The following is a 27283-nucleotide window of genomic DNA, read 5'->3' as shown; positions in this document are numbered from 1 at the left end:
GGGGGTTCGGGAGCCCCCTGGTCCGCGAGCAGGTTTAGAACCTCCATCTCGCACGGTGCAATGAAGTGACTCGTCTCCCACTCTCCTGAATTTCCATCTGCACTGTGCGGAGATAATTGCGCTCTGAGAGGCCTGGGTAAGCTGCCAGGAAAATATTTATCTGCCCATTGGTGCTCCTGGGGAACTCTGTGGGCCAGACTCAGGCCCCTCCCTGTAGCAGGCTCTGCCCTCAGGCCCATGACTCATTCTCCAAGCAGCAGGGATCAGTAGTCACTCCCTTGGAGCTCCTTTACCAGCTTGGAGAAAGTTTACAGCACACACCGGCCAACCCAGCTCCTTTCCTCCGCACATGGCCCGTTCAGAGGCCACCCAGAAGGAATAAACACCCTTATCCACTCACCTGCATTCCCTGGTCTTCTCCGCGCCTGGAGCCTCGTTTCTGCAAAGCTCCCTGGGAATTCAGCAGAAAGAAGGGCTGCTTTGCTTCACCCTCTTCCGGGGAAGAGACTAGAGAAATGCCCACTCCGCAACTGCCAGGACGGTTGGAGGAAGTGGGTCAGAAACTTTCAAGTACAGAGAACGTTCTCAGTGCATTTGAATCATGACCGAGTTTGGCATCTGTTCCTCTGTAGCTCATTTGCCTGTAACCTTTGGCCTCTCTGCACACCTGATTTCAGAGCTAGAAGATTACGTTAAAACAACAGCCTTGGAGTTGCCGTAATCACGCAGCTCCTGAGTCATGTTACAGCAAATGCAGCTCTAGGGTCACTGAACCTGTTAGTGATAGAAACAAACCGCCACCACGAGACATTAATACAGAGGTTTGGAAAACCATGTGCAAACATGAACAAGTCCTAACGGCGCTCCTTAGGGTGGGTGGGTGAGACACAGTGGTGTCTGGAAAGGGCGACTCCACCGAAATACCGGATTCCTAATTTAACTTCATTAACCAGAAGAGGCTATGATAAGGGGAGTATCACTTAACACTTAAGCGTACAGTCTGCTGTGGGTAGAGCCACAGGGGAGACAAAAGGTAGTCGGGCTCATTTCAAGGGGATAAATATATGTGTGAAAGAAGGGGAGCCAGTGAGTATAATTTTCTTTAGATTTTTCAAAGACTTTTAAACAACTTCTAGCCCAAAGACTAAAAAAAAAAAAAAAAAAAAAAATCAGTCATCATGGGACCAAAATCTATTTTGCTTTGACTCATGGATATAGAAGTTATTTAAGAGACAGAAAGAAAATAAAATTAGGGGAAATAAATACATCTCAAACTGTGAGCCTTCCAAATATTAACATGTAGGCTGATGTTACTATCATTATAAATGACCATGACAGAGCAAACAGTACACAATAAGAATCTTCACATCATAGTTAAGTGGAAGTGAAAAGGCGATGGTGAAAATAAACTTGAAAGAAGGGCTAAGGTGTGTAACTGGCAAAAGGGACAGATAGAAAGTCAATGTGGTCAAGGGCATGAAGAAAATAGAAATCTGCATGATACTAAGCTCTAAGCATGTTCTAATCCAGAAAAGGGCCATAAAGAATTCCTGTTGATGTCTAGTGAAGACACCACCCTTGTGCATGGCTTTGGTTAAAACAAAACAAAACAAAAACAACACCCTAGAGGCGCCTGGGTGGGTCAGTGGGTTGAGCATCTGCCTTCAGCTCAGGTCATGATCCCAGAGTCCCAGAATTGAGCCCCATGTCCATAGGGTTCCCTGCTCAGAGAGGAGCCTGCTTCCCCCTCTCCCTCCGCTGCTTCTCCTGCTTGTAGATGCTCCCTCTCTGTCAGATATATAAATAAAACCTTAAAAAAAAGAAACCCCAAACCAAAACACTGTACATTTATACATGCCTCAAATGGAATTCTGTCTGAAAAGTATTGGTAAACAGTTGTTTTCACAAACTCAGATAAGAAATTGCTGTTTCTAAGACAATGATGCCAATCAGAATTAAAGAATAAGTTGAGTTAAATTCTGAAAATCCGAAGATAGAAGAAAGAAGTAGACCTGTACATAGTTCTCCAAAACCCAAAGTATAGGAACTTTAGTAATTCAACTGAGGAGAGATGACGCGTGTCTAAGTTTTTGTTTGTTTCACTTTTGTTTTAAAACCAAGGATCTAAAGACAGGGCGCAACCAACTGACTTTTAATCTCCCAGATTAGGGTAACCCAATTAAATGAATACATATTAAATATCTAAAGACAGTTTTAGTGTTACAGATGTCAGCTTCAAAGGCACTCAGAAAGCCTTAGCAACTTCACACAAAGAAGCAGTCATTCAACCAAAAAATGATTTGCCTGTGTATCATTCGTAAGTTGACATTTTACCCCTTTGGGAAAATAAGGGAGAATTTGCCTATAAAATGTAAGGTTGGATACAACTCTGTTTGAGCCATATGGCCAGTATTCAAATACTGGTTTGAACAAATAATTAGGATTATATTAATTGTTATTGCTATTAATACAATATGTACATATTATTATATCAATTATTAATAATAAAAAGCTGGCTTTATGAAAATAGTGAAAACTTCAACTGAACTTCTCTAAAACCATCCCTATTTTAGATTTTTTGGTAGGTCAACCTGTTTAGGATAAATGAATATTAGTCCCATCCCAGTTACATAGTGAGAACTTTCCTAAGAATGAAGCAAGCTAGTTTACATTTTAGGATGGATAAAGAACAGAATGTGTTATCAAATGTGATACTATCGTGCGGTATCATCATTAATTGGGTACAGGACAAAGTTTATCGTATTATTTTTACCTCTGCACAAAGCTGCAATGCAATTCTACTTCTGAGCTTCCTAAAAATGAGACAGAGCAGTAGAATATCCAGGGAAGGACTACAACGATCCAGCTTAAAAGATGACTACTCTATGGCTGTATGAGGTCTCTACATGAGAAATAACATAGAGTGACGCTCTTCAACTGAGAAAGACAATCCAATAGGAGATAATAAGATTCTCATCTTATTTGGCAAAGTTGGATAGGACTTTGAGGTTACTTGGTCCAATCCTGTCTTTTGCATTTAAGGAAACTGAGACATGGATGGACAGGCTGAATCATGGCAGCGCAGTAACTGAAAGTGGTCTCTTGACTTGGGTTCTAGGACTCTTCCATTACACACACTGCTTTTCACAAAGAGGGTGAAACAGCTGGGAAGATACCTTCACCATAATTCAAGCCAAAATATAAAACCATGAATGTCTGAGTAGAATTTCCAAATCCACTCCAACTAACCTATGACTTAACTTACGGGTTCAATAAAAAAGAAGGTTTGAATGGGATTTTCATCACTCATCAGTTCCTTCTAAGTCCTTATACAACCTCTGAGGCCAAAACAAACAGAAAAGCTGCCCAAACTCTTGGAAGTCATAAAGCAAGAGTCGGCATCTGCTGTGACCTAGGCACCATCTTGGTCTTTCATGGCACCTAAATCAAGTGGCCTGGAATCTTCATGGGATCCCATGTTCTGTCATTTGCTCAGTGTTCAGGAGTCTGAGAAGAAAACACTCAGAGAAGTGCCAGGTTTATTAGAGTGAGAGAGTACTACCCTCACATTGCCACCAACAGACATAGATCCCAGAGATGCATGCCCTGACCTCACACCAATAATTATGGAAAATCTCTTGAGTTGGAAGATACCTTAGAGGTGACAAGGATGACCCTCTCATCTGATGTGCTAATCCCCCTTAAACATCTCCGTCCAGTGGAGTGAGGTCAGATTCTGTTTAACTTGTAGCCACGATGGAAACTTTCGTCAGTCCTGAATCTGCACTCTGGAAACAGAGAATGTTTAAGTACTATATGGTAGTAGAGGTAAAGTTCCTTGGCTTAGGCCCCATTTGTCCCTTTTCTTATGAGAAAAGGTTCTCAGAGTCCAGTGCAAAGTCCCTCAAAATCCCTCCACCAAGCACAAAGCACAGAAAGGAGGTTTGGGACTAGTGACTGGTAGCTGCATTTTGTCCTCGAGTTTTCAGAAGGTCTACTTCTTGGTCCCCAGAAGGCCTCTGTTGCAGGGTTCTAGGGCCAGCCCCTTCCAGGAACATCTTGTCCTTACGTTCAGGGAATTCCTCCGAGAAAACAACTAGGTCTGCTGTTCTACCAGCTGCAGTTTGGCAGTCTTGACTCGGTGGGCTTCCTTCAGGTTCCGTGCTCGGACCTCTGGGTTGGAAATGAACTCCACTTGCTGCACAGGGAACCAGCCTCGCTCCCCATCTGAGAGTCGCATACCCTCCAGCCAGCCTAGGGGCACAGGGTAGGTGGGAAGAAGAATTATCCAGGACCGACCCATAATAACCTGCCCCTAATCTCCTTCCCTAAAGCTTTTCTGAATGGCAAGGCTGAAAGGACTGGAAAGCCCGGGGCATGGGAAATCCAGCCTCCCTGTGTGTTAACACTGGCTGTTCTAGGTCTGACAAGGTCTACAGCTGCCTACTCTTGGGCCTTCTCCACTCTTGTGGGTTGAACTCTGTTCCCACAAAATATATATTGATGTTTTAACCGCAAGTGCCTCAGAATGTGGCCTTATTTGGGAATAGGGTTTTTGCAGGTGTAATTAGTAAAGTTAAGGTGAGGTCACACTTGAGTAAAGTGGGCCTTAATCCCATATAACTGGTATCCTTATTAAAAAGAGGGAAATTTGGGAAGAAAGGGGAAGAAAGAGGTAGTGACTGGAGTTAGGCTACCACAAGCCAAGAACACCTGGGGCCACCAGAAGCTAGAAGAGACATCTCTCCCGAAGAGATGTCCGAGAGAACATGGCCCTGGCAACAATCTGATTTTGGATTTCTGGCTTCTAGAACCATGAGAGAATACATTCTATTGTTTTAAGGCACCCCCTTTGTGGTACTTTGTTATGTAGGAAACAAACACCTCTACCTAGAGTATCCCGCCTCCACCGGCCAGCTTGCTCACGGATTCTCCCTCTTACCATCGCTGCTCTGCTGAGTCACCATCACCACGTCTGCCTTCTCTAGCGCCAACTCGTCGTTCTCTCGGGGTTTGTAGGCCCGAAGGCACTGTACTTGGGGCGAGTCTTTGGAAGAGAAGAGTGTGAAGATAAATTAGGAAAGGCAAGTGACCGGAGCCCTGAGGGGGATTACAAGGGGGTGGGAGGACTCAGGAGAGAGGGTGTTCAGGCTTTAGAAAGTTAGACAAATGAGGCAATTGCAAAAATCTTCATCCTCTACCAGGAAACAAAATAGTCCAAAAGGAAATGGAAATACCGAAACAGAAATGAATCCAAAATTCTATTTCTCCGAGGAAGATGAATTGAGAAATACGCTTGTGACCACCTTCAGTGACTCATTATCATGAATACTCAAATTCTGCGGAAGACCGTCCTCCTTCTGTAACTTCCCGTGACTCTAGTCCTCAATGGATTCTGAATTCCTTTGAAAGTAATCGTCCAGGCCAAACCCATTTACCACTTATCCAGCTGCTTTGTGTTTGTGTTCTGTCTCCCCAAAGAGACTGTAAAATCTGAGACTGTAAAATCTGACTCTGTGACTCAGTCTTCATTTCCTTCCCGTACCGGATGCGGGACTGGAAGAGAGGCAACCCTGGGCTCCAGGTATGCCCTCCAGGTATGACCTTAATCCCCTTCAGCTTCCGTTTCCTCCCTTGTAAGGGACGGGATTGGTCAAGATGATTCCTCAGGAAATTCTGGATTTTCTCTTTCTCAACATTTTTGTGAGCCAGAGGAAATTTCCACAGTTTTAAAGTTCAAGATAACAAGCCTCAGAGGACGCCTGACCCACAAGCATCCCAGCTCCCGTGGGTGTATCACTCTTTCTACATTACCACACTTCGCTGGTTCCCTCAGAAAACAAACAGAACACTACGTTTTTATCAGTACTTCTTTTTCTAAAGCTTATCTCCTTCTGCCATTTATGAGACAACAGCGAAGGAGGAAGCATCATCTTCTCGCCTTCCTTCCAACTGGGGAGCAGAGGGCCAGCAGGCTGGTCAGGGAACAAACAAGTTAGTAAGACTCGGTTTGCAGCCTGGTTCTCCTACTTCCTTTTCCAAGGTTCCTTGTATTTGCTTTGTTCTTTGGAGTTACCCATGTTCCTTTGAGTTCGGTTCCTCTCTGGATAGCAATTAGGGAATTCTTGCTGGAGGACAACTGTGGGGCTTAGGTGAGAGCCGGAAATCCAGGCTTCGCATGAATGCAAGACACATTCGTAATATGTGTGCGTCTATGGCTACCTGGGGGGTACCTGGAAGCCTGGGCTGCGGGCAGTGGTCTCAGGTCAGTCTGTACAGGGGACGGCGTGGTTAAGACAAATCTAGGTTGCTGTTCTCCCACAACTCCCACTCCAGCCCTACTTTTCCCCCATATTTCCCCAAGACCTTTAAGCAGGTGACATCTAGCAGGATAGACTTATGGGGACAAATGTTGAAAAAAGAGCAAATTATTGCCCAAGAGAGGAAGTATATTGAGGAGGAGGCAGTACCATTGGGGTGAGTTTTAAGTGGATCATCTCAGGGGCTTAAGCTCCAGGGGCCAGACTTCCACTCTAAACCTCTGGACAGAAGCAGTAAGTGGGAGTCTCAGGGTTAGCACCCGGCCTCCTGAACCCCTACATCCGAAGGTGACTTCCAGCCATTTTCCTCTCCCTTTTATCCCTTCACTCACCGTAACACTCCAGAAGGTCCAACTCCTCTCTGGGCATGGCCAAGGCTGAGATCCATCGAAGCTTTTCGCTTCTGAGGAAACAAAGCGGAGTCAATGTCTCAACGGCAGCTCGGGGGTGCGGGGTGAAGGCCAGACGGGGAAGGGAAATGACTGTGGGAAAGAACTGTCTGTCCAAAATGCCAAGTTCAATGACATCTAGAACAAAAGCCGATGGGACTTTGCTTGCTCGGGAACACGAGATCTTGAATTGTGTGTTACTGTGTTTATCACCCTTTGCTTTTCTCCTTCTCTTCCTAAGCTTATCCTCCTAATGGCGCACCTTTCAAGAGGCAACGAAATGTCAACTGTCAGTTATACACATGAGGTTTTCCATTTTGTACTGAGCAAAATGCTCATCTCAGTTTACAGTCCCTCTTTCCCTTTGCGTAATTCTCGATACTCTATCGCCCACCTCCTTTCCATCAAATATCTCAGAGATAAAAATTATTTTGTAATCATAATTAGGTCAGGGAAATGTATCTGCTATTTTTTTCATCATGCAATATAACCCAAACTGATTTTGTAATTATCTGAAGGATTTTGTATTATGTGAGGCTCTGCTTCCAAACACACTAGAGTAATTGAGAGCTGACACTATTCTATTCCAGGAAGATGCTGCCCAAAACACTAAATAAACACGAGTCTGTATCTGATTGCTTGATTTCGGTGACATTTTGTATACAAACCCTTAATGTCAGCCCCTGTGTTCCATAAGTGAAGACAGGTATGGTTGATTCTACCCTGAGGGGACTTCCAAGAGACAAAACTGAAAAGTGTCCACAACACAAGGATCCTTGGACCATTTGGTGTCATGTCAAACTTTTTAAAGAAGAGGCTTCTTGTATCTCTTACAGCAGCCATAGTAGTTATAGCGCTGTAGTTGTTCATTATTTTAGGTATAGTGTACTAGGGTTTATAGGTATTATTCTTTAATACTCTCCAAAATGTATGTATCTCTGTGTGAATGTATTTATTATTATTACCATTATTAAAAAGATGAGCATATCAAAGTTCTCAACACTACAGATTTCTGCTCAACAGAGGACTGGGTTGGAAGGTGGGAACGAAGCGAGCTAAAGACATCCCAGTGCTTGTCTTGTTCACATGTATGTCCACCAGCCTTTGGGACTGAAGACTTTCTGGCTTATACACTTATACACTTATCACTCGGGGACATCAGTAATTCCGTCCTTTAGTTAATCCATACCAGCCCATCTCCTTTCTGTTGTCTTGCAGACTTTGTAACTCTTGAATGAACAGCATAAAAGAGATATTAAACTTTGGTAGTAACTTTGCACCCTTTCCTACCCCATCTCTTGCAAGTTGTCTCTTAGCTCTAAGAGTTTGGGTTTGGGGTGCCCTATGGATGCCCTCCAGTCCAGAATAGGATAAACAGTGCTGTGGCTGTTTTCTGGGCACATTTTCTGCCCTGGCCCCACCTCCTTCCCAGGGTGTCCACCCGCCCTCCCTCCCGCCCTCCCTCCCGGCTCCTTTGCCTAGCCCCATCTCACTGGGTCTCGGTGCTGAAGAGGAACTCGGCCTGGGTGCCCTGTGCGTTGTGCAGCAGGAAGAGTCGGAAGAGGTTTTTGTGAGGTCCATGGAGCTTCATTTCACACTTTTCCCCTCGGATGGAGGAGAAGGGCGCATGGTCGAACACCAGGAACCGGCTACCCCTGCAAAACACAAGGCTCGTCAACCCAGTTCTGTAACTGTTACACTTCATCCTCCCTCCCGTCTCTGGATTCAAAATCCCTATCCTTTGCAGCTCGCGAATTCTCCCAAACACCAGGAGATGGTGCTACCTCGCTCCCAAGATGGTCACTCCAGAGGCCCCGGGGATCTGTCACCAATCTGGCCAACCACGCATCTACTGCAACGACTCCTTCACCACTTTAAAGAGTTGGTGAGACAGAACCAACATACATTTTCCAAGGCCCTTAGGACCAAAGAGTTAGGATCCAGAACTGGCTAAGAACGTCTATGCTAAGGCTGAGTCTAGCCCAAATAAACCGATTTGAGAACGTGGTGAGCTCGTTCGCTACATTTTGCTGTGTCCGTAACGCAGTACAAGCCCTGCCATGCGATCTTGGGACAGAATTTGGTGGGATCCCCTTTCTTTCTCTTCTCTAGGCCATGACCTGCACTCCACGGGCTGGGCCACGGAGAAGGGCTCCTCTAGGAACACGAGCCTTCTCTGTCCCTGCGAGTCCTGCCCTCCTGCTTCATCCCGTTCCCCTCTTGTGCTCCGGCCTCCCGTTCCGGCCACTGACTCTCGGGGCCGGGACAGCAACAGACAGTCGTTGAAGAGATGCAGGTGGACGGGACGCGTGTTCAGCTTCCTCCGCAGCCCCGGGGAGAGGCTGAACTCCAGGGCGGTCAGCTCTCCACTCTTCACCAGCCAGCGCGACTGCGAAATGAGCGGGAATATCTGCAGCGTGGGGAGACACAAAAGGCCACGTCACGGACAGGGCAAGCGTGAGCCTTTCTCAGCCCTGCGCGCCCCACCGTGCCTCTTGCTCGTGAGTCCCACCACCGACACCTCTTCCGGGTCCTCCTTCCTGCTCATCACCCAACCGCTGTTTCCCTCGGAGCCCTCTGCCTGCCACTGTCTGTTGCTGTGCAGCTCCCGCGTCCACAGCGCAGGCAAATGGCAGGTGCCTGTGGTTCAACCCAAGACGGTGACTCCATGAGAGAGCCCAGGAAGCCTGAACTGAACGGGGCCTGGGAGACCCCCATTAGGGCATGCGAGGGTGTAAGGCAGGGAACAGGAGCTGACTGTCTTAGAAGTTAACAGACATGGTCGGTTCCGACATCTGTTCTTTTCTGCTTATGACCGGAGACTGGGGGGTAGTAGGATTGAGACTAAGGAGAACGAGGTGGGGTCTGCTGGGCACCGGACGCTGGTGAAGACAAGGGTCCCGGGCGACCATGAACATGTGCATCAGGGATCTTCCCGGCTCTTCAAGGGAAGCAAGGGCGGTTCTCTGCTCTGAGGAGGAATCTGAATGTGGAATGTTTCTTTACAATTGTATTTCGATGGGAGATTTTGGCCCTGTATTTGGAATTAATTTCATATGTATTGCTTTGGTTAGACAAGGCGAAGACTTGGTAAAATACTCAATGGTTTAAGCACTAAATGTATCTTCACGAAGGTTTACGCTGGTCAGTTCTCCCTCACCTGCCCACTTCCCAAACGCACTTTCTTCCCTCAGGTAACCCCCCCCTCAAGTGACCACTGTCCTTTATTTCCCATGTATCCTTCACAGTTTCTCTATTAGACACAAGCAAACACAGACACAGATCTGTACCCTCCTACTCTGTCACCGAAGATAATACACCATAATCCACGCAGTTCCGTGTTTATCCTTTTTCACTTAATACTGTGCTCTGGAGACTGAAGCAGACACTTGGGTGTCCCAGAACCAGGACAGAAGAGAAGGCATGTAGGAGTGAGGGCAGACACGGGTCACTGTGAGAACGACGGTTCGGCGTTAGAGGGCGACCCGTGGGGGATGCTCAGGTGAGGATTCGCAGGTGAGATCGGGGTGCAAGGGACCCACTCACTTTGCATTCGAACTCAATCTTCTGGCTCAGGTAGATGAGCTCCTCCGTCCGTCGCATCCTCTGGACGTTGTTATTGCAGTCCCGGATCAGCTGAGAGTCGAGCAGGGCGAGGAGAGAGAAGAGCTCTGCGTTAGAGGCTGTGACCTTGGAGTCCCCCCCAAGAAATCTGGAGGTTGGTTGTGACTGCCTCCGTTTTTTCCCAGCAGGCTGGGAGGGCATGAAGGCAGCATCAACTGAAGTTCTAGGCCTCTGGTCTACCTTGTACGACCTGCGAGGACATTCCTGGGCGGAGTGAATGTAAGATTTAATCTGGGGATGGCGGTAGTGAGAGCACAGTCCCTTGGTGTGGAGTGTCCCCAGCGTGGGAAGGAGGTGGGGAGGGGGCTGGGGGAGAGGTGTCTGGAGGTCTGGTGGGCTCCTGAGGTGGCTGAGCAATCCCATTAGCATGGTCTTGTGCTCTCTGGAGTCATGGGACCGCGCAGAAGAAGAAATCTCTGAGAAGGCCAGTCAAGGGGTCTGAGTGGGGGTGGCTGCTTACCTCCTCCAGGGCATGATGTGCCTTGGTGGCCTCTGCCTCCTCGGAAGAGCCCGGCTGTGTTCTCTTCAGAATGTTCTATAGAACAAACAGTAGGCCGGAGCCAGAGGGAAAGAAGGGACGAGAAAACAGGAAGAGGAAATTCAGGGTCGGCTAACGAAGTCTAGGAACACATTTTTTGCAGCAAATTCACCCCGAGGAAGAGAGGTGTGGGCAGTGGGGAGAGGGCACGCATCGTCCACAGGGTGTGGGAAAGGGGCAAAAGAATGGCCAGGCCCGTGCCTTGGGGCTCCCTGAGATTATCCCTTTCGGGTGGAGGGGAGAGGCCCAGAGGGGGACCCGTGGTACCTGGAGCAGCAGCTTGAGACGCGTGATGCGCTGGAAAGGCAGGATCAGGAAGGACTTGAGGGAAAGGCGCTGGCAGACGGGGTCGCTCTCCAGCTTCTCCAGGACCTCTCGGAAACTGCTGTTGCTGGTCCTGTGTGGGCAGCGAGCCTCGAGTGAGGAGGGACACGGAGAGGACTGGAGACACGGCGAAGGCACGGGGAGCGGACGTGCAGGGGCATGTCTGCGGCGGGGGGCGTCTAAGAGGTGGGTCGGGGTTGGGATCACGGAGCAGGCATGGGAACACGACTCAGGGTTGGGGCTGGGGGGTTTTGGGGCAAGGTTTCGGGGCCGAGCCCACAGGGGGACCGGATGGGGATCAGGTCTTACAGCAGGCCTTGGAAGGTCCGTTCCTGGTAGGTCTGGTTGGTGACGTAAGGCAGGTAGACCCGGCGGAAACTGGGAGCGTGGTTCAGGACGACATCACACACTTGGAAGGTGAAGATGTTGCTCTCGAAGTTCTCCTCCAGGTCGGAAAGGAACCTGCGCAGCATTGACACAAGTCGCCTGAGGCTTGTGAGCCTCACGTGAGCAGTCGGCTGAGCCCTGCTGCTCCTTGAGTTGGTGACTCCTCCTTTCCACTTGTCGGTAACTTCTACCGACTGTTCTTAGCTCTGCGCCCCTGCTGTCCAGGGCAGTCCCTAGTTTGCCCCGATATAACCTCTGATCCTTACAGTCCATTTCCTATTCTTCTTTGGATTTTTCTGGCTTTCTGGTCTTTACGTTTCCCACAGCCCATCTCCGTGCAGTGCCTGCCCACAGGACATCCCGTCCGCAGCCTAGGAAGCACGTCCCGTGCGTCTGCTGATCCGTGAATGGATCTGTCCACCCCCACACGCCCTCCTCGTCCTTGCTCTCCCCATCCCCACAGCACTGGCAATCATGAAGGGAGCAGTGAGAGGGCTGCCGAGAGAGCAGAACCACCACCACCACCACCAGTGATGGTTTTCAGGCTAAAGATACGGAGGCCGAGGGAGCGGCGCCTGGGAGAAGAGGACTCTCACGTGGTGCTGACGTCACGCACATCCTGTAGCCGAGAGAAGAGCCACTGGTATTCCTGGTTGGAAAGCGTGGCCCGCAGCGGGGCGGACAGCTGGAAATGATCCACGGCCACGTGCAGGCTGCGTAGGTACGAGGCTTCTGACACGATCAGCTCAAATTTGGCCTGGGAAGTTGTAGAGGAGATTAATCTAAAATAAGCATCGAGGGCCACCTGGGTGGCTCAGTGGGCTAAAGCCTCTGCCTTCCGCTTGGGTCATGATCCCAGGCTCCTGGGATCGAGTCCCGCGTGGGGCTCTCTGCTCAGCAGGGAGCCTGCTTCCCCCGCCCCCTCACCTGCCTCTCTGCCTACTTGTGATCTCTGTCTGTCAAATAAATAAATAAAGTCTTTAAAAAAATAAAATAAAATAGGTATCGAGTCCCCGGTGTACGTGAGCCACTGCATAACGTTCTAGGGGCAGAGGAGGGAACACCGCTCCTCCTCTCACAGCCACATCAGAGCCCAACGCGGTGCCGGGAGGATAAGGAAAGAGCACTGGAGCCCGAGGGAAGAATGAGTACAAGCCCCTACAGGTGTAAGAGAAAAGGATACTTTCAAGAAGCTTAAATAAATGGAGTGTTTTTGGAACCAAGTATTTACGCTACAGTAGTGGCAGGAGACGGAGCCGGGGAGGCGAACGGAGAGGCCTGGAGGACTGCGTAAAGAAAGCAAACGGTTGGGACGTAAGGCGATCGGAAGATTAAAAGAGGATTCATGCAGGGAAATAACTTGGTCAGATCTGGTTTTATAAAGGTTATTTCTGAGCACTTTGTGGAGAGGCGTAGAGGGGCAAGGGAGCCATGTTAGGAAACTGCCACAATCATTGCAGGTGACAGACGGGGGTCTGAATGGCCATGGGGGTGGGGGAGGGGGTGGGGGAGGCGGCCAGCTTCCTAATTACTTAGGAGGCAGATCTGAAGAACTTGGTTCTTTGCTGGAAACGGGGCCTGAGCGAGCCGCCAGAGGCACAATTTAATGTCTTGGTTCTGGATTTCGGTAACTGAGGGAATGGCGGGCTCACTCACTGAGCCGAGGAAGTTTGAAGGAAGGACGGATTTAGGGGGTGAAGGTCATTTGGGGCGTGAGGAGAAACGGGAGGAAGCAGGGGATCTGAGAACGGGATGTGCGGCGGGGCTTCACGGTGATGGTCCAGCACTTGTGAACTTAGGTGGAGGTTCCAGCAGGCGGCGCCACGGCTCCCGGGCCCGCCCTCTTCCATGGGGCTGCTCGGGGCTCTCCACCCGAGCGCACGGCTTCGAGGTAGATGCAGGGACAGGAAAGACAGAGACGACACACACACACCTGGCTGATGACCGTCACATACAACACTGAACGGGGACAGAAGCTACGTCTGAATACTGGTTCCAACATTCACTACGACTGTGGCTCAGCTAACCTCACCGAACCTCAGGTTTTTTGTCTTTTTGTGTAGGTACAATGACCCCCATGTCACAAAGATGTGGTGACAGTCAAAAGAAATGGAGCTGGTGCAAGCACCTTGTGCTCGTGCACCCACAATGCTGTTTTATGGAAGGACTATGTGCACAGAGGCCTGTCTTCTCAGAACAGCGGACGAGGGCTGGCCCAGGAGGCCTGGGGGACTTCTCCGTGTGCTGGAGCTGTGGACAGAGAGCGAGGCTTCCTATCGTCTCCTGCCATTGGACCCGTAAGTACTGGGCAGGCCACTGATTTTCTACGTAACCCCCATGTACTTGAAAGCTGAGGGCATTATAAGGCCCCCAAGTCTGAGCTTCCAAAAAAACCTAAACATTTATAGCGGCCTCTGTCTGCTTTGTTCATCCATAAGCCCTTCTGGCCAACACCTGACTCCTTCCCACCTCTGAAAGGGGGAGAACACGGCATGAAGATGCACCAAACTAGTACAGCATGCTAAAAGCTAGGTACGGATACTTCACTTAAACCACACAGCAATCCTGAAAGATACACATTATCCTCAAGCTTTAGACAAGGAAACTGAGGTTTGGTGGTTCTATGACTTGCCTGAAGGAACACGGCCTGCAAATGCTGAAGCCAGGATTCAGACCCAGCGGGACCTGACTTGAAATTACAGTACGGCAGTGAACATTCTCGGAGTGATTGCTAGGCACTAGGCACTCACCCTTTTTGCGACCCAGTTTTACAGATGAGAAAGCAGAAGGTTAGAAAGATCAAGTGATCAGGCCAACGTTAAACAGCCAGCAAACAGCAAAGTGGGCCTCACGACCGGGTCATTTATTCCAGAGCCCAGTATGTACACATGATTCCATGATGCCTGTCCATGGTGCCATGTTGTCTTCCCGGGAAGAGGGTTCTAACCCACATTTCAGGTGGATTATTAAGAGAAGCCCTCCAGGTGAAACCTAGTAATGGTACCCACGTAACAGCCTGTAACATCCGACAAGCAGCCTCTACTACAGTCTTGTTACTGGGTGTACGGACTGAGCCGAGGCTGATGGTCGTCCCAAAGCCTGTAGGAGACCAGTGGGCCACAGGACAGCTGCAAGGGACGCAGCAAAAAGCCACTCACATACACGCTTTGGTGGAAGAGAAAAGCTTCAGTGCAGTGTGGAACCCTGGCTGAGGAGGGAAATTTGAGTCCGGCCTGAAGCGGCCACAAAGGGATCAATTCCACATTCCTCCCAACAGACTCAAGGCCATGGTCACTTTGTGTGAGCCCCAGCCAGCAACAGTAGGAGGAAGCGCCCGTGGATGGGGGGAGGAGGGCCAGTGCTGACACCCCAAAAGCAGTCCAGATGCCCCGAGTGGAGACGAGCGACAGCTGTGGCGGGCACAGAGCGTGTGATGGGGACAGCCTGCTCCTGCTGGTGGCGGTGGCAGCGAGGAGGAAATCCGGAGGAGACTCTGCTCTCCCTCGATAGCGCCCCCCCCCGCCCCCGCCCGGCCCCTGCCCACCGGGTACCTCCTGTAGTTTTTGGTCTTCGTGGGTCATGGAGAGCAGCACGGTGCTGTTGCGCACCACGGGGATTTCCTGCCAGAGGGAGCCGCTGGAGGCCACGGACAGGCGCTGCAGGTAAGACTCTGAGGAGACCAGGGTCCTCCGGGGCTGCCGGGGGGAGGCCGGCCCGGTCGCCTCTCCCAGGCTGTCCAACCGCTGCTGGCTTTGAATCTCCTTGTTCAGAACCACATCGCTGTACTCCTGGTACAGCAGCTGGGCTGCGGGGGCACAGAAGCACGGCAGAGGGAGAGAATCAGGGAGGCAGGGAGGCTGAGGCATGAAGACAGAAGCCACCGAGCTGCTTCTGACTGTCCCAGAGACTCTCTCCCCCTGCAGAGATCACAGCCTTGCTGAGGACAGCCAGGAGCTCCAGTCTGGGGCAAAGCGCCGTATGGGTCTACTTCTGTTTCAAGGTACTCACAGGAGTTGATGAGCTTCGAGCGGCGTCTTGAGAAGCCTCCCATGACCTCCTTTGGTTTCTTCTCCCTGTGGAGGCAAGGAGGGCTCTGGGTGCTTGCTGGACACTGCAGAGAAGCCCCAGGTGAGCAGAGATGAGACAGTCTCCTGACCCCTGACCACGTGCTGGGATGTGAGGGTCGAATCCCCTCGGGAGGCAAGCTGCGGCCTGACCCACCCTGAGGTAGTTCGGAGCTGTTTCAGACGTCATGTTGCACTTTACCAGGGGTTTAGTTCGTGGGTAAAGAACCTAGGAGGATGGGAGGGTCAGAGCCCGCTGGCAGCCAGGCAGAGAAAGGATGCCCTTACCCTGGAGTCCTGGTGTATGTCTCTTACCCTCCCCGCCCCTGGAAGACACAGTGTCCCAAAATGCTTGTCAACTAACGGGAATCTCAGGATCCTAAGCAAAGACAGTCCAAACGTGTCTGTCCGGAGAGAAGGCGACTCACCGAAAAACAATGGTGTCTGAAGGGCCAAGCGCTTTTTCGACGGCTGGACCTCTTGCATCTGGAAATGGAGATGGGGAAGTCACTGAGATTTTAGACGGACATTCAGAGCCCAAGAAGGTAAGACCTAGAGCCGGAGATTGCAGGCACCTGAGGGAACAGAAGCGCTAACTGGGAGTCTGTGCCGGGGAGCGGTGCCGAAGTAGAAGGCACTCGAGGACACCACTTTACCAGGGGCGTCCCCATCCCTGGTATCAGATGTGAACTGGACAAGAAGAGGATGTCCTCTCTACGACAAGGAGGACGTCAGGCAGGTGTTGGTAGCTGGAGAGTGTGTGCGTCATGGAGGGGAGAGGGGGGACATCCACAACCACCTTGGGAAAAACAGATACACAGTAAAAGGACACCGCGGCTGGGTGAGAGAGACAGAGGGGGAGGGAACGGAAGAGCATTATAGGGCGCTCAGAGGGGTTTTCGAGGGCTTCCCTCTGTACTGACATTGGGTATGTGCATGAGTGAAGCCACCAGAAGGAACAGTAGAGGCCCTGGGGACAGAAGACGGGGGCGGTGCTGAGAGCTGGAGAAAGCTTGGTCTGACAGGAGCGCCACCATGCTCCTCGCTTGTCGCTTACCTGAAGAGCCCTCGGGCAAGATGGAAGGTCGGCGCAGGCCTTGGCGGTTCCAACCCTTGTGCTTACTGGATCCCTCACCAGGGTCTACAACCTGCCCGCTGCTGCTCTCCGGTGGTCTCCCTGGGTCCCGCCTGTGGGGCCAGCTGGACGCCTTCTCCAGATGGGGATGGCTGAGTTTGGCCGACGGCCTTGCCTGGCCCACATCCAACCTCCTCAGGCCATTGGCTCCTTCCCGAGGGGCTGCTCTCCTCAAAGATCCTCTGGCAGGGGCCTCAGACTCTTCCGAGGGTCCTGGTTCCGAAGTGGGTCCCGGGAGCTCCAGACTCCAGGGTGTGGTTGGGGAAGAGGGACTTAGAAGGGTTGCCACGTTGCTGAAAGCCATGCCAGGGGACCCTTCACTTTTGCTCCTGCTGGTGGGGGCCAAAGAGTCTGCTGATCGGCCCATGGCTGGGGGCCAGGAGGTACGTCCAACAGAATGGGGAGTGGACACTGTCCGCTCTTGACAAATAGGCCTTGGCTTGCCCTGAGCCCCTGCATTCATGAGTTCTCCCTGAGTGCTCCTACTCCTCCCCCTGGACTTCGGGGGTAATGGGGGTGGTTCAGTGGGAGGATCCATAATAGGGACAGGGGGTAGAGGCCTGTAGGTCCTTGGACTACAAGAAGAAGAAACAGAATGGTGGGTCTGCGACAAATCAGGGGTTGGGGGTAATGGCTTGTTGTATCTCAGCCTGCGGGAGGAGGAGGTCTGAGCAGAGTGGGGAGTGTCTGGGGTAGAGGGCAGAGGTCGGTGCTGCCTTGCCACAAGGGAGTCAGGAACTGGGGGAAGTGGGCCTTTGGGGGGACCATGTAGCCCCGAACCTGGGGCCAAAGGAAGAGGATGGCCACACCGCTTCAGCATGGGAACTCCTGTGTGGAGATGGCTGTCTCTCTCCACCACGGAGGGGTGGACACGCCTCTTCTCTGGGGGAGGAGGGGGCAGAGGTTCGTGGATCCTCGCATCTACAGAGACAAGGGGTGGGGAAGAGCCATAGGCAATAGACTCCGGGGCAGAGGCTGAAGTGTGTTGGGAGCCACATGGCTGGGTGCTACAGGGACTACTGGATCTTTCTGGATTTGAGGTGAATTCTTGAGAGTCCTGCCCCAGAGTAGATAATGAACTAGGGGATTCTGGAATGATCCTGCAGTCCCTGCCACTTTTCCTGTCCCTTCTTGGGATCACAGAGCCATAGATGGCAGGTTTGGGGGCCCTCTGGGGCAACTCTGAATGGGAGAAGGAAAGTGATAGTCCCAGCAGGTCCGGAGCTGGCTCTGTCCTATGAGAGCCTGGAAAGGAGTTGCTCCTTAGGTGCTGGAAAGCCCCTGTGGAGTGGCCTAGGGGGCTCGGAGGGTTGGCCCGGTTGGAGCTGGTGGATGTTTCCACGGTGGCCTCTGTAGTCAGGAAGCCACGGGGGGGAGCTGGGGGAGTCTCAGAAGCCCCACAGTGAGATGCATTGTTGGTCCAAAGAGATGCTCTGGAGGTTTCTGAAGAATGTGCAGCAAGAGAGCATTCTCTCCTGGAAGAGGCAACCGGGGGGCTGGCAGATGATGATGTGGCTGTGCTCGGGGAGACGTCGGCAGGACTCGAAGGAGCTGACCCGGGCGTCCTTGGAGGAGCTGCCGATGTACCGGCAGAGACCAGCTCAGTCCCCTGGCTGAACACTGCCCCCTTCCCCAGCTCGGATCCCTCCTGCTGGCCATCCTGAGCTGTTTCTACATCAGGTGACTCCCCAGTAGGGAAAGAGCCTGGTAAAGAAACAGGCTGCGAGGACCATCCTCCTGACTCCGGTGTAGGAGCTGGAGCCGCAGGGGATAGTTCCTCGGCCCGAGGCTCCCTCTGAGTCCCAGGAACACCGGTCATGGGATGACAGGTGTCTAGAAACAAGTCACAGGGAGAAGAGACCTCAGAGGCTACCGGAGCCTGTGTGGAAGGACCATCACATGCTTCCCCCTCTTCTGTACTCCCCCCTCCGGCCTCTCCCCGCAGCGGGTCCCTATCCCAGTTCCCGGGCTCCTTCTCCTGGCCCTGCACGAGCATCGCTTTCCGCTGAAGACCTTGACCTTCTTGCCTTCCAGTTACCTCCCCTGATCTCCCCACCAAGCTTTGCCTCTCCTCTTTCTGGGCATCCATGCTGCTCTCCTTTGGCCCCCCGGACCCCCTCTTCCCCTCCTCTCCCTGCTGCAGGTCTCCCCAGCTCTGAGTCTTCATCTCCCGCTCACGACAGTGTAGACGTTCCAAGTCGCCACAAAGCCCTGTTCTTTCTCCTTGTTTTGCAAGCATCGCGTCACCTTGCACCTGCTCCTGTTTTTGCCTTTGTTCTCCCTCTGCACCGTCCACCTGCTCCCCCTTCTGTTCCTGCTCCCCTGAACGCCCACCCTCCCCGACCGCTGCCTCCTCCAGGAAGCCCGCCTCTGCTAGTCCCTGCTCCCCCAGCCCCTCGGCCCCCAGAAGGCACATGGGTCCCCCGCTCCCTGGACCTTCTCGTGCCGCCATGGGCTGCGGCTCTTCCCCCTGCCAGACAGAGTCCCCTGGCTGGTGGGTCTCTTCAGGGCGCCGTTCACAGGAAGGACCAAATCTGGGCTGAGCAGAGGCGTCTGGAAAAGCTTCCTCCTTCTCTTCCGCGTGTCCAGTTTCCCCAGTCGAAGATGTGAGTTCCGGTCCACATTCCATCTCCACTCCACCACCCAGCTCACTGGATCCTGGGACCACGTCCAGATGTTCATCTGGAACAGGGCAGGCCCCGAGCTCTGAGGGAGCCGGCGTCCTCGCCTCCCCACCTGTCGGGCTCTGAGGCACCAGCTCCTGGCGCTCTGGGGTATCCCCCATCTCGCCCACGGAGTCTTCCGGGCTGGTCTCTGCACCTGCAGGGGCTTCCTCGGGGAAAGACGTCACGCTCTTGGTCGCACGGCTCTTCACATCCCTTAAGTCTCCCTGCTGGGTCTCTGAGAGCCCTCGTCCCTCTGCCCACGTGGAGGATGGCTCCCAGCCTTTCCGAGCTTCGGGCCCCAAGGCAGCGGCCTGACGGCTTCTCCTGAGAGCTTCTGGGATAACACTGAGCTCCGCTAAGGCAGGGATGGGGGTCGAGACCCCATGTTGGGGCTCCTCAGCCTCCATCAGGGCTGAGCCCTAGAGGGGAATAGAACACAGTTTGTATCACCCTTTCCGCTTGTACCTATCAAAAGGACACACCACGGAGAGCAAGAGTGGCACATTTCCTTGGACCCATTTCCAGTCATTCTTTGTCAACAGAGTCAGCGATAGCCTCTATGGAATGTATCACTGATTTATTCATCTAATAAATATTTACCAGGTGACCTCCTTAAGGGCAGGGCCTTTGGCGGTAAATCAGACAGACCAAGACCGTGTCCTCGTGGAGCCTGCTGTCTTGTGGAGGAGACAGATAATAAATGATTAAATGAGAGCGTAAGACCGTTGTCAAAGAGCAGGGAGCACTCCCAGTGGTCATTACTCTCTAGAGTGTATGATGTCACACTGTCTCTCCCTGTCTCCTCTCTGGACACCAAGCGTGACTCAGTCCTGTATAACTGCCAGACACCGTGAGTGACACACCCTACATCCAACAGCCCAGAGAAGCAAGGTGGGGGGGTCTTCCTCGGGCTGCCGAGGGCATTAAAATCGGCCTGGCCCCTGTAGCCAGTGTCCGAGGCACGAAAGGGTAGTGTGATCTCCCTGTGGATTTGACTCAACTTATTTTCCATAGTATCCAGCAGCGCCTTGCAACTAATGAGCAATTCTGTCTTCCATTACAGAAGCAGCTGTTGTAGGTGTGCCGGGGTGGCTCAGTCGGTAAGGGCACAGGTCATGATCCCAGGGTCCTCGGAGAGACCCCCCCCCCAATCCCTGTTGGGTTTCCTGCTCAGCAGGGAGTCTGCTTCTCCCTCTCCCTCTGCCCCTCCCCCCCCACAAACAAACAAAATCTTGAAAATAAAAAAATATTTTTTACAGAAGCAGCTGTTGTGAAGTAGAATGATAACTAACCAGACTAGAACTGTAGTAGACACAGAAGTTACGCCCTCAGCCAGGTCCACGACGTGGTGCTACCCTCACGAGCTTACTCCCCCCTGCTTCCAACAACCTTGTGAACTCTTCCCACCACTTCTTAAAAATCTGACCTTCCCACCCGCCTTCTCACTTCCAGCAGAAAACATCATCTCCCACCTTGCAAAGAATTTAGAAACCCAAGGAGAGGAACTACTTCAGTTCCTGGCAATTCAGAGCACCCTGAGTTTCACTCTTTCCCTCTTCCTGCTTTGATGGCCCAACAGGTGTCCCTCCCTCCCCTTCCATCCCGTGTTCTGTAGCTTGTTGTCTTCTTCGTCACCTCCTGTGATGGATTTTCTCTTCTCGCACCATCCCCCTCTCTGTCAGAACCATCCCACAACTAAAGCATAGCCATGGCTTTCTCACCTAAACTGTGGAAGGAACTGAGGTCCTCACCTCTGCGCATCTCACCTGCCTCCACTCCTCCTTCACCAGGCACCACGCTGCCCACCTCCCCTACCATCGCCCATGTTGACACCAGAGGACACTTAGTGTGGTGGCTCTTGTCGGAGTCTGACACCACTGCCTTTTAGAGATACTCCTCCTTTCTATCCGTGAGACCACACATTCCTGGTTTAGCTCCGTAAGTTTCTCCAGGCCTCTGACCAGGGGACTGCACTCCTCTCCGTAGACTCACCAGCGCTCATTCACATCACTTCTCTTCCGCAACATTTATACAATTACAATTACATGTGTATTTCGAGTTATCATCTATCCCCAACAATAGCGGTAAGCTTCACCAGATCAACATCCATCGTGCTCGACTGTCTGCACCTAGCACCATACCTGGCCCATACTCAGAGTTCACTACATGCTTTTCATTTTTTTTTATTTTTTAAAGTTTTCTTTCTTCCTCTGTCAGAGAGAGAGACAGAGCACAAGTCGGGGAAGCGACAGGCAGAGGAGGCAGGAGGAGAAGCAGGCTTTCTGCTGAGCAAGGAGCCTGATGCGGGACTCGATCCCAGGACCCTGGGATCATGACCTGAGCTGACTGAGCCACCCAGGCATCCCTCAATACATGCTTTTCAATGATGGAACAAAAGCCTTGCTTCCCTCCTGGCCCACCTTCCCCAGACTGAACCTGCTGCCAAGTCCCGTTGAACGCACCTCCTCCTTATCCCTTGAGTCTGGCCCCTTCTCTGCATCCACACTGCTAGCCCCTGGTGCGCTTTCCTGCCCACTGCAGTGGCCTGCACTGCAGCCGGGGCCCAGCCTGGCCACTGGCCTCCACGCAGCTCCTCTTGCCCTAAAACCACGGTACTCTCTGCTCGGCATGGGAGTGATGCTTCCGTGCCTCACTTCTAGTTTAAATTCTCAGCAGCCTCTGACGATGACTGGGATGAAACCCAAATATTCAGTCTGGGTTCCATGCCCTCCGCGCCTGACCTCTGCCTTCCCCCGCAGGGGCCTCAACAGCGGTCAGCAGCCCCCCCCCCCCCCCGTGCCTGCGCTGTGGGCCTCCATGTGTGCTGCCCCTCAGCCTGGAATCCTTTTCTGGCCCAGCGCACCCTTTGCTTCTCTCACACTCACTGCACTTGTAATTACACATTTAATGTCTGTTTTCCAGGCTAGAGCGTGAGCTTCATGAGAGCACAAAGGCTGCCATGTTAACTGCTCAGTCTCCTTGCCTGCAGCTGACTTTGTCCTCCCCAAAGATTTATCGCATGAATGCAGAAGGAAAGAAGAGTTCAAAGCATGTTGCTCAATTTTTACTTCTGCCTTGTATGTATCTTGTGAATTTTGCTCATTGTCATTTTAGACGATTGTAGGAATCATTTAATTTATGTGGACACCCATTTTCTTACCTTTACCAGGGGTTTAAATTCCTTCTTTGCAAGGATTTCTAATGAAGACTAGGTAACATTAAAAAGTACACTGTTAACTTCGAGGGTCACAGAAGTGTTAGGGATTGTAATTACTGTTGAGGAGAGAGAAAGTATAAAAGAGAAATAGAGGATTTACGAGCAGGAAGGTCATTCAGAGACACACAAGAAGCTCTGCCTCCCTTACAGACGGGGAAACCGGAGGTCCCATAACCTAGACCCTTGCTCAAACGTCTTAAGCAAATGGTACAGGTGAGCTCAAACCGAAGTCTCCTGATGGACGTCTACTATAGGACACCAGGAGCCCGGCTGCGAGAAGCCGGCAGGTCACTGGCCTAGAGAAGATCCCGGGGGACCTGTGGAACCCAAGCTGCCCCCCTGACCCACATATTTCTCTTGTCTTCTCTGGGCTTAACATGGAGGCCCACCCCCCAAAATGCACAAGCATACACCTTCACACAAGCATGCTTGCACGAGCACCCAAGCACACCCACGCATGCACACACGTGCACACACACACACACACACACACACAGTAAGCCACCCTTGCTGCTCCCATGCAACAGAGCCTGACATAACCAAACAGACAGGTCCCTAGCCACCCTGCAGAGGCAGTGTGTGACAAGTTCCTGGCCACCCCACAGACACAGATACCATCTATATGGGGCAAAGAGTCGCGTCTAACGTAAGCACACTTGTGTGGAAGGACTTTTGTGTCCTTTTCCAGTTATCTGAAACAGTGCGTGATTCACTCCCTATTTCTAGCCCCAAGTGCAAAACACTATAATCACGAGATGATACTGTGACATGACCCTGTTCTCTCAACCGCACAGTAAATACTACAGTTGCTCACCATAAACACTTTCTGAAACTTGGCTCCTACCTAAGGAGGCTGCGTGACTTCACCTGAAGTCTCTCCTCACCCATATCTGTATTGTGCTGGCCCTGCCCCCAAGTACACGCTCAAGTCCTCGAATCTAGTGGCCCCTAAACACGTGAGCGTCTGCTGCTCTCTTCAGCCCGTATCTCCACGCGCCCTGGGGTATGTGGGTATCCTCGGTTCCGACTGGGTTACGCCACGCACGTCTGTCCCCTACATGCCCACGGACACTATTTCTACCACTGCCTTTATCCATCTGGAAATAGTGGAGGTCACCAGATCAGCCACCATTTACCACAAAGGAAGAACATAGCCTATGGCCCCTGTACCTGATCCTGTCCTGATCTGACCGCAATCAGGCATGACCAAGCTACAAGGTGAGAGAGCTCAAGGAAAGCTGCAAACGTGGTTCCGCGCATAGAGGCGTCAGGAGCGAGCCTTTCTGCATTACCCATGTGCCCGTTACCCTCCTCATCTCCTTCTCCACCAGGGGTGACTACTCACTATTTATCTGGGCACAGGCAAAGACGGGGCATGGCACTGTGGTGATCCGGCCTTCCTCCGGACCAGAAACATTTTGCATCTGCTGACCCTGTCCACATGCCACTACTTTCAAGCCCCAAGTCACTCTATGAATACAGCGTGTGACAGAGCTCAGCATCTCCTTGGGAGCCTCCAAGACCTGAGCTCTTGGCCATTTCTAATCACCAGACAGACAACTGTATTTCAAAGATATCCTCTCCTCCCCGTCACACTACTTGTTCTTCGAACCTGTGTTGAGCACCATGTGTTTTTTTGAGGAGCGTGCTTCCTGGATTTTCTAGCAGCGTCGGGTTCAAATATTCTGACTGACACCAAAAATCACTACCATACTCTTGAACTTACAATGCGACTGAATTCACACTCTTGCTTATACTGCTGCTCATGTTTGGTAAATATCTACCAAATCAAAATGTTCTCCTGAGTTAGAGCATAGGACCACCATATGGATGTATGCCTTTATTCACTGTTTGACATTATATTACAAAGATAGGAAAACGAGAGCAGCTTTCTGGACCACTAACTGCTAACACCTGCGTTCTACCCACTTGAGGAAAGCTCCACCAAACCAGCAAAAACTGTAATAAACATCTCTTATCTGTTCCCTCATGTCTGAAAATACCACATTATCCACTGCCTGGTAGACCCCATTGGCTGACCCCGAACATCAATGCCAGTGGATGCCCCACATACCCATCCGTGGCCCTGGTGCCACTCCCAGAGATAACGCGAGTATGAGCAACCGACCTCTTTGTGTCCCTAACAGAGACCCTGAGGTGACCTTGTTCTGGGTCCACCTTACAGACACTATAAACGACCAGCTCCTGTGCACTCCACAGACAGAGTGACTCATCCCTGTCTACACCAGATGCAGTAAGTCACCTGTTTGAGTCTACACGACTGACACTTGAGCAACTTTGATCCTGTTCAACCCATGATCCCGTGTGTGACCCCATTCTTGTCCACACCGCACAGTGACTGACCACTCCAGACACCACGAATGACAAGTTCCTGTCTATTCTACAGGCGCCATGCTTAATGTGGTTATAGTCAACCTCAGACAGACGACGTTATGGGAAGCCATACACATTGGGGACCCCTAACATAGGACGACTCCTGACTATATTTAGAATTACTGTGTTTTTTTTTTTTTTTAACTTAAATTGAATTAGCCAACACACAGTACATCATTAGTTTTTGGTGAGGGACTCCCCTTCGTATGTCCTGACTTCTCTCTCTTCCCCACTAGGATACTAACAGGCAATCCTGTCAAACAGTCTCTCTTATAATTGATACCTCCACCCTTTCTCCTTCCCAGTCCCCAAGAACCCCCCCAACAGACATGGCTTCAGTGGCCGTCAACCCAAATTTGTTAACAAATGATCCCCACTTTGCTAGGGCCTAGGCCAGGAGCTTCTTCACACTCCGGTGTAGATAAAACAGGAAGCCTGAGAAAGAGGCCCCATCTGGAGCTGTCTAGTTAGGAGCTGGGGTTCCTGGAGTTGACCAAGGATGCAAGACCAGGGAATGCAAGTTGGGGAGCAAAGGAAGCAAGAAAGTGGAAAAGAAAGTTCTCTCCCTGGTCTGTCTGACACACCCTCACCCCTCAACCTGACGAGAGTCCTGGCCAGAGTTCACTTCTAGGTAGACAGGAGAACACATCTGTCTTGGGAATCCGAGATCCAGGAAGGGGACAGGGTCTGAGATCTGAAAACCCACTGGCATCAGGACTAGCCTTCCTGGGACAGTCGTGCTGGAGGGCGACCGGAAGCGATGCTCAGAACCAGCCCTGTTCTAGCATCGCCACCCCAACTCCCGGCTCCGAGAGTTCCCTTCCCACCTCCCCAACGTCAGAATGCAAAGTCACCATTATCAAGAAGCTTTGGAAGTTCTTCGAATATATGGGATAATAGGGCGGGGGCAGGGCAGGAGTCACTTTTACGGGTTCAGGCACCTTGGCGAGCAGGGAGAGGCGTGTACTTAGACACCGAACGCAAATCCATAGGAAGGTAAATGAAGGAAGCAGGCCCAGGCCTGGGTAAGAAAAGGGACCATAAAACACGTCTCGATGGGGAATACGGCCACAAAGGGAGTCTCAGGTAATCTCACTCTGGGGGTTAGGTTTCCCCAGAGCCGGGACTCAGAAGGAAGAGCCCCGACCATTGGCCCAGGGATCATCTGGGGGCAGGGTGCCCAGTTCCAAGGCGGGGACCAGGCCGGAAGCAAGTTTTTCAGGCAAGAGCCTTTCCTCCAGCCTCCCTCCTCTTCAGACCAGGGTCCTCAGCCGCACACCCCAACTCTGCCTGCCTGCCCTGCCCCCCATTTCCGGAGCCCGTGGCCCGCGACCCCGGGCCGGGGCTGGCCGCAGGGCGAAGGCCCGGATTCCCGTCCTTCCCGGCCCTCCCTCACCTCCGCCGGGGCTCCACCGCCGCCCGCCCGGAGCCACGGGCCGCGGGGGAGGAGGGCACCCACCTGGGCAGCGTCACATGCTGTCTCGGCCCGAGAGTCCCCTCCGGGTCCCCGGCGCCGGCCGGCCGTCCCCAGCGCAGGCCCGGCCGCCCCAGCCGCCCCACCCGCGGCCCGCCCCTCCCCGCCCGGCCGGGAGGGCGGGATCTGACTCTCCTCGGAAGTTTCAGGTGTGGAAACCGGGGACACACCTTCCTGGGGGAGGGGCAGGGCCCGGCGGCGCCCGAGCCCCATTGGTGTGGAGGAGGCTCCCGCGTCAGCGCTGGGAAGTGGCGGGCGGCCCGGGAGCGGGGCCCGGGGCGCGGGGCGCGGGGCGCGGGGCGCAGGCGGCGGCGCGGCGGGGAGAGCGGCGCGGGGCGCGCGGGGTAGGGCGCGCCCGGGCCGGCGGCGGGACGGCGGGGCGCGGGGCCCGGGGGGGACCGAGGGGGCCCCTCGTGAGTCGCGCGTGTCTCCGCGGACGGCCCGGGTGTTTCTTCTCCGGGGATTTCTTCGGGTCGCCGCCGAAGCCCGCCCCTGGGCCCCGCCGATCTGCCCGCGGCGGGCGGTCACCCTTCGGCGGCTCCGGGTCTCGGACGTCCGAGGTTGTGTGTTCGTGCGCTTTGTCTTCGGGCCCCCGGTTCGTCCCTCTCCCTTGATGCCCACCTGTCTCCATCTCTTAGGGCCCAGGAACGCGCACCTCTCAACCAGCGTGGCCGTGCTTTCCTCCGCGGACTGTCTGCTTTTGCATTTGTTAAAGTTCATCCAGGTCGATGATGCCCCCCAGGGTGTGCGT

At 52.6% G+C, this 27283-nt stretch overlaps 1 protein-coding gene across 1 annotated transcript; it reads right to left on the bottom strand.

Annotated features, from left to right (window-relative positions):
• Positions 1 to 2133: 2133 nt before the first annotated feature.
• On the bottom strand, positions 2134 to 26601 carry ARHGEF5 (Rho guanine nucleotide exchange factor 5). Its single transcript, XM_080818757.1, has 15 exons — positions 26518 to 26601; positions 16704 to 19866; positions 16075 to 16132; positions 15591 to 15655; positions 15134 to 15387; positions 12179 to 12339; positions 11505 to 11657; positions 11139 to 11268; positions 10794 to 10868; positions 10256 to 10345; positions 8962 to 9119; positions 8203 to 8364; positions 6653 to 6723; positions 4943 to 5047; positions 2134 to 4254 (listed from the first exon to the last, which is right to left on the bottom strand). The coding sequence occupies exons 2-15, from the start codon at positions 19852 to 19854 to the stop codon at positions 4097 to 4099; spliced, it is 4791 nt and encodes a 1596-aa protein (XP_080674883.1). The 5' UTR covers positions 19855 to 19866; positions 26518 to 26601; the 3' UTR covers positions 2134 to 4096.
• Positions 26602 to 27283: the final 682 nt, after the last annotated feature.

This window comes from Martes martes (genome assembly GCF_963455335.1).
Source record: "Martes martes genome assembly, chromosome: 11".
In the NCBI taxonomy this organism is placed as follows: domain Eukaryota; kingdom Metazoa; phylum Chordata; class Mammalia; order Carnivora; family Mustelidae; genus Martes; species Martes martes.
Note: the sequence above shows the minus strand (reverse complement) of the source record. Positions and strands in the feature narration are given on the sequence as shown.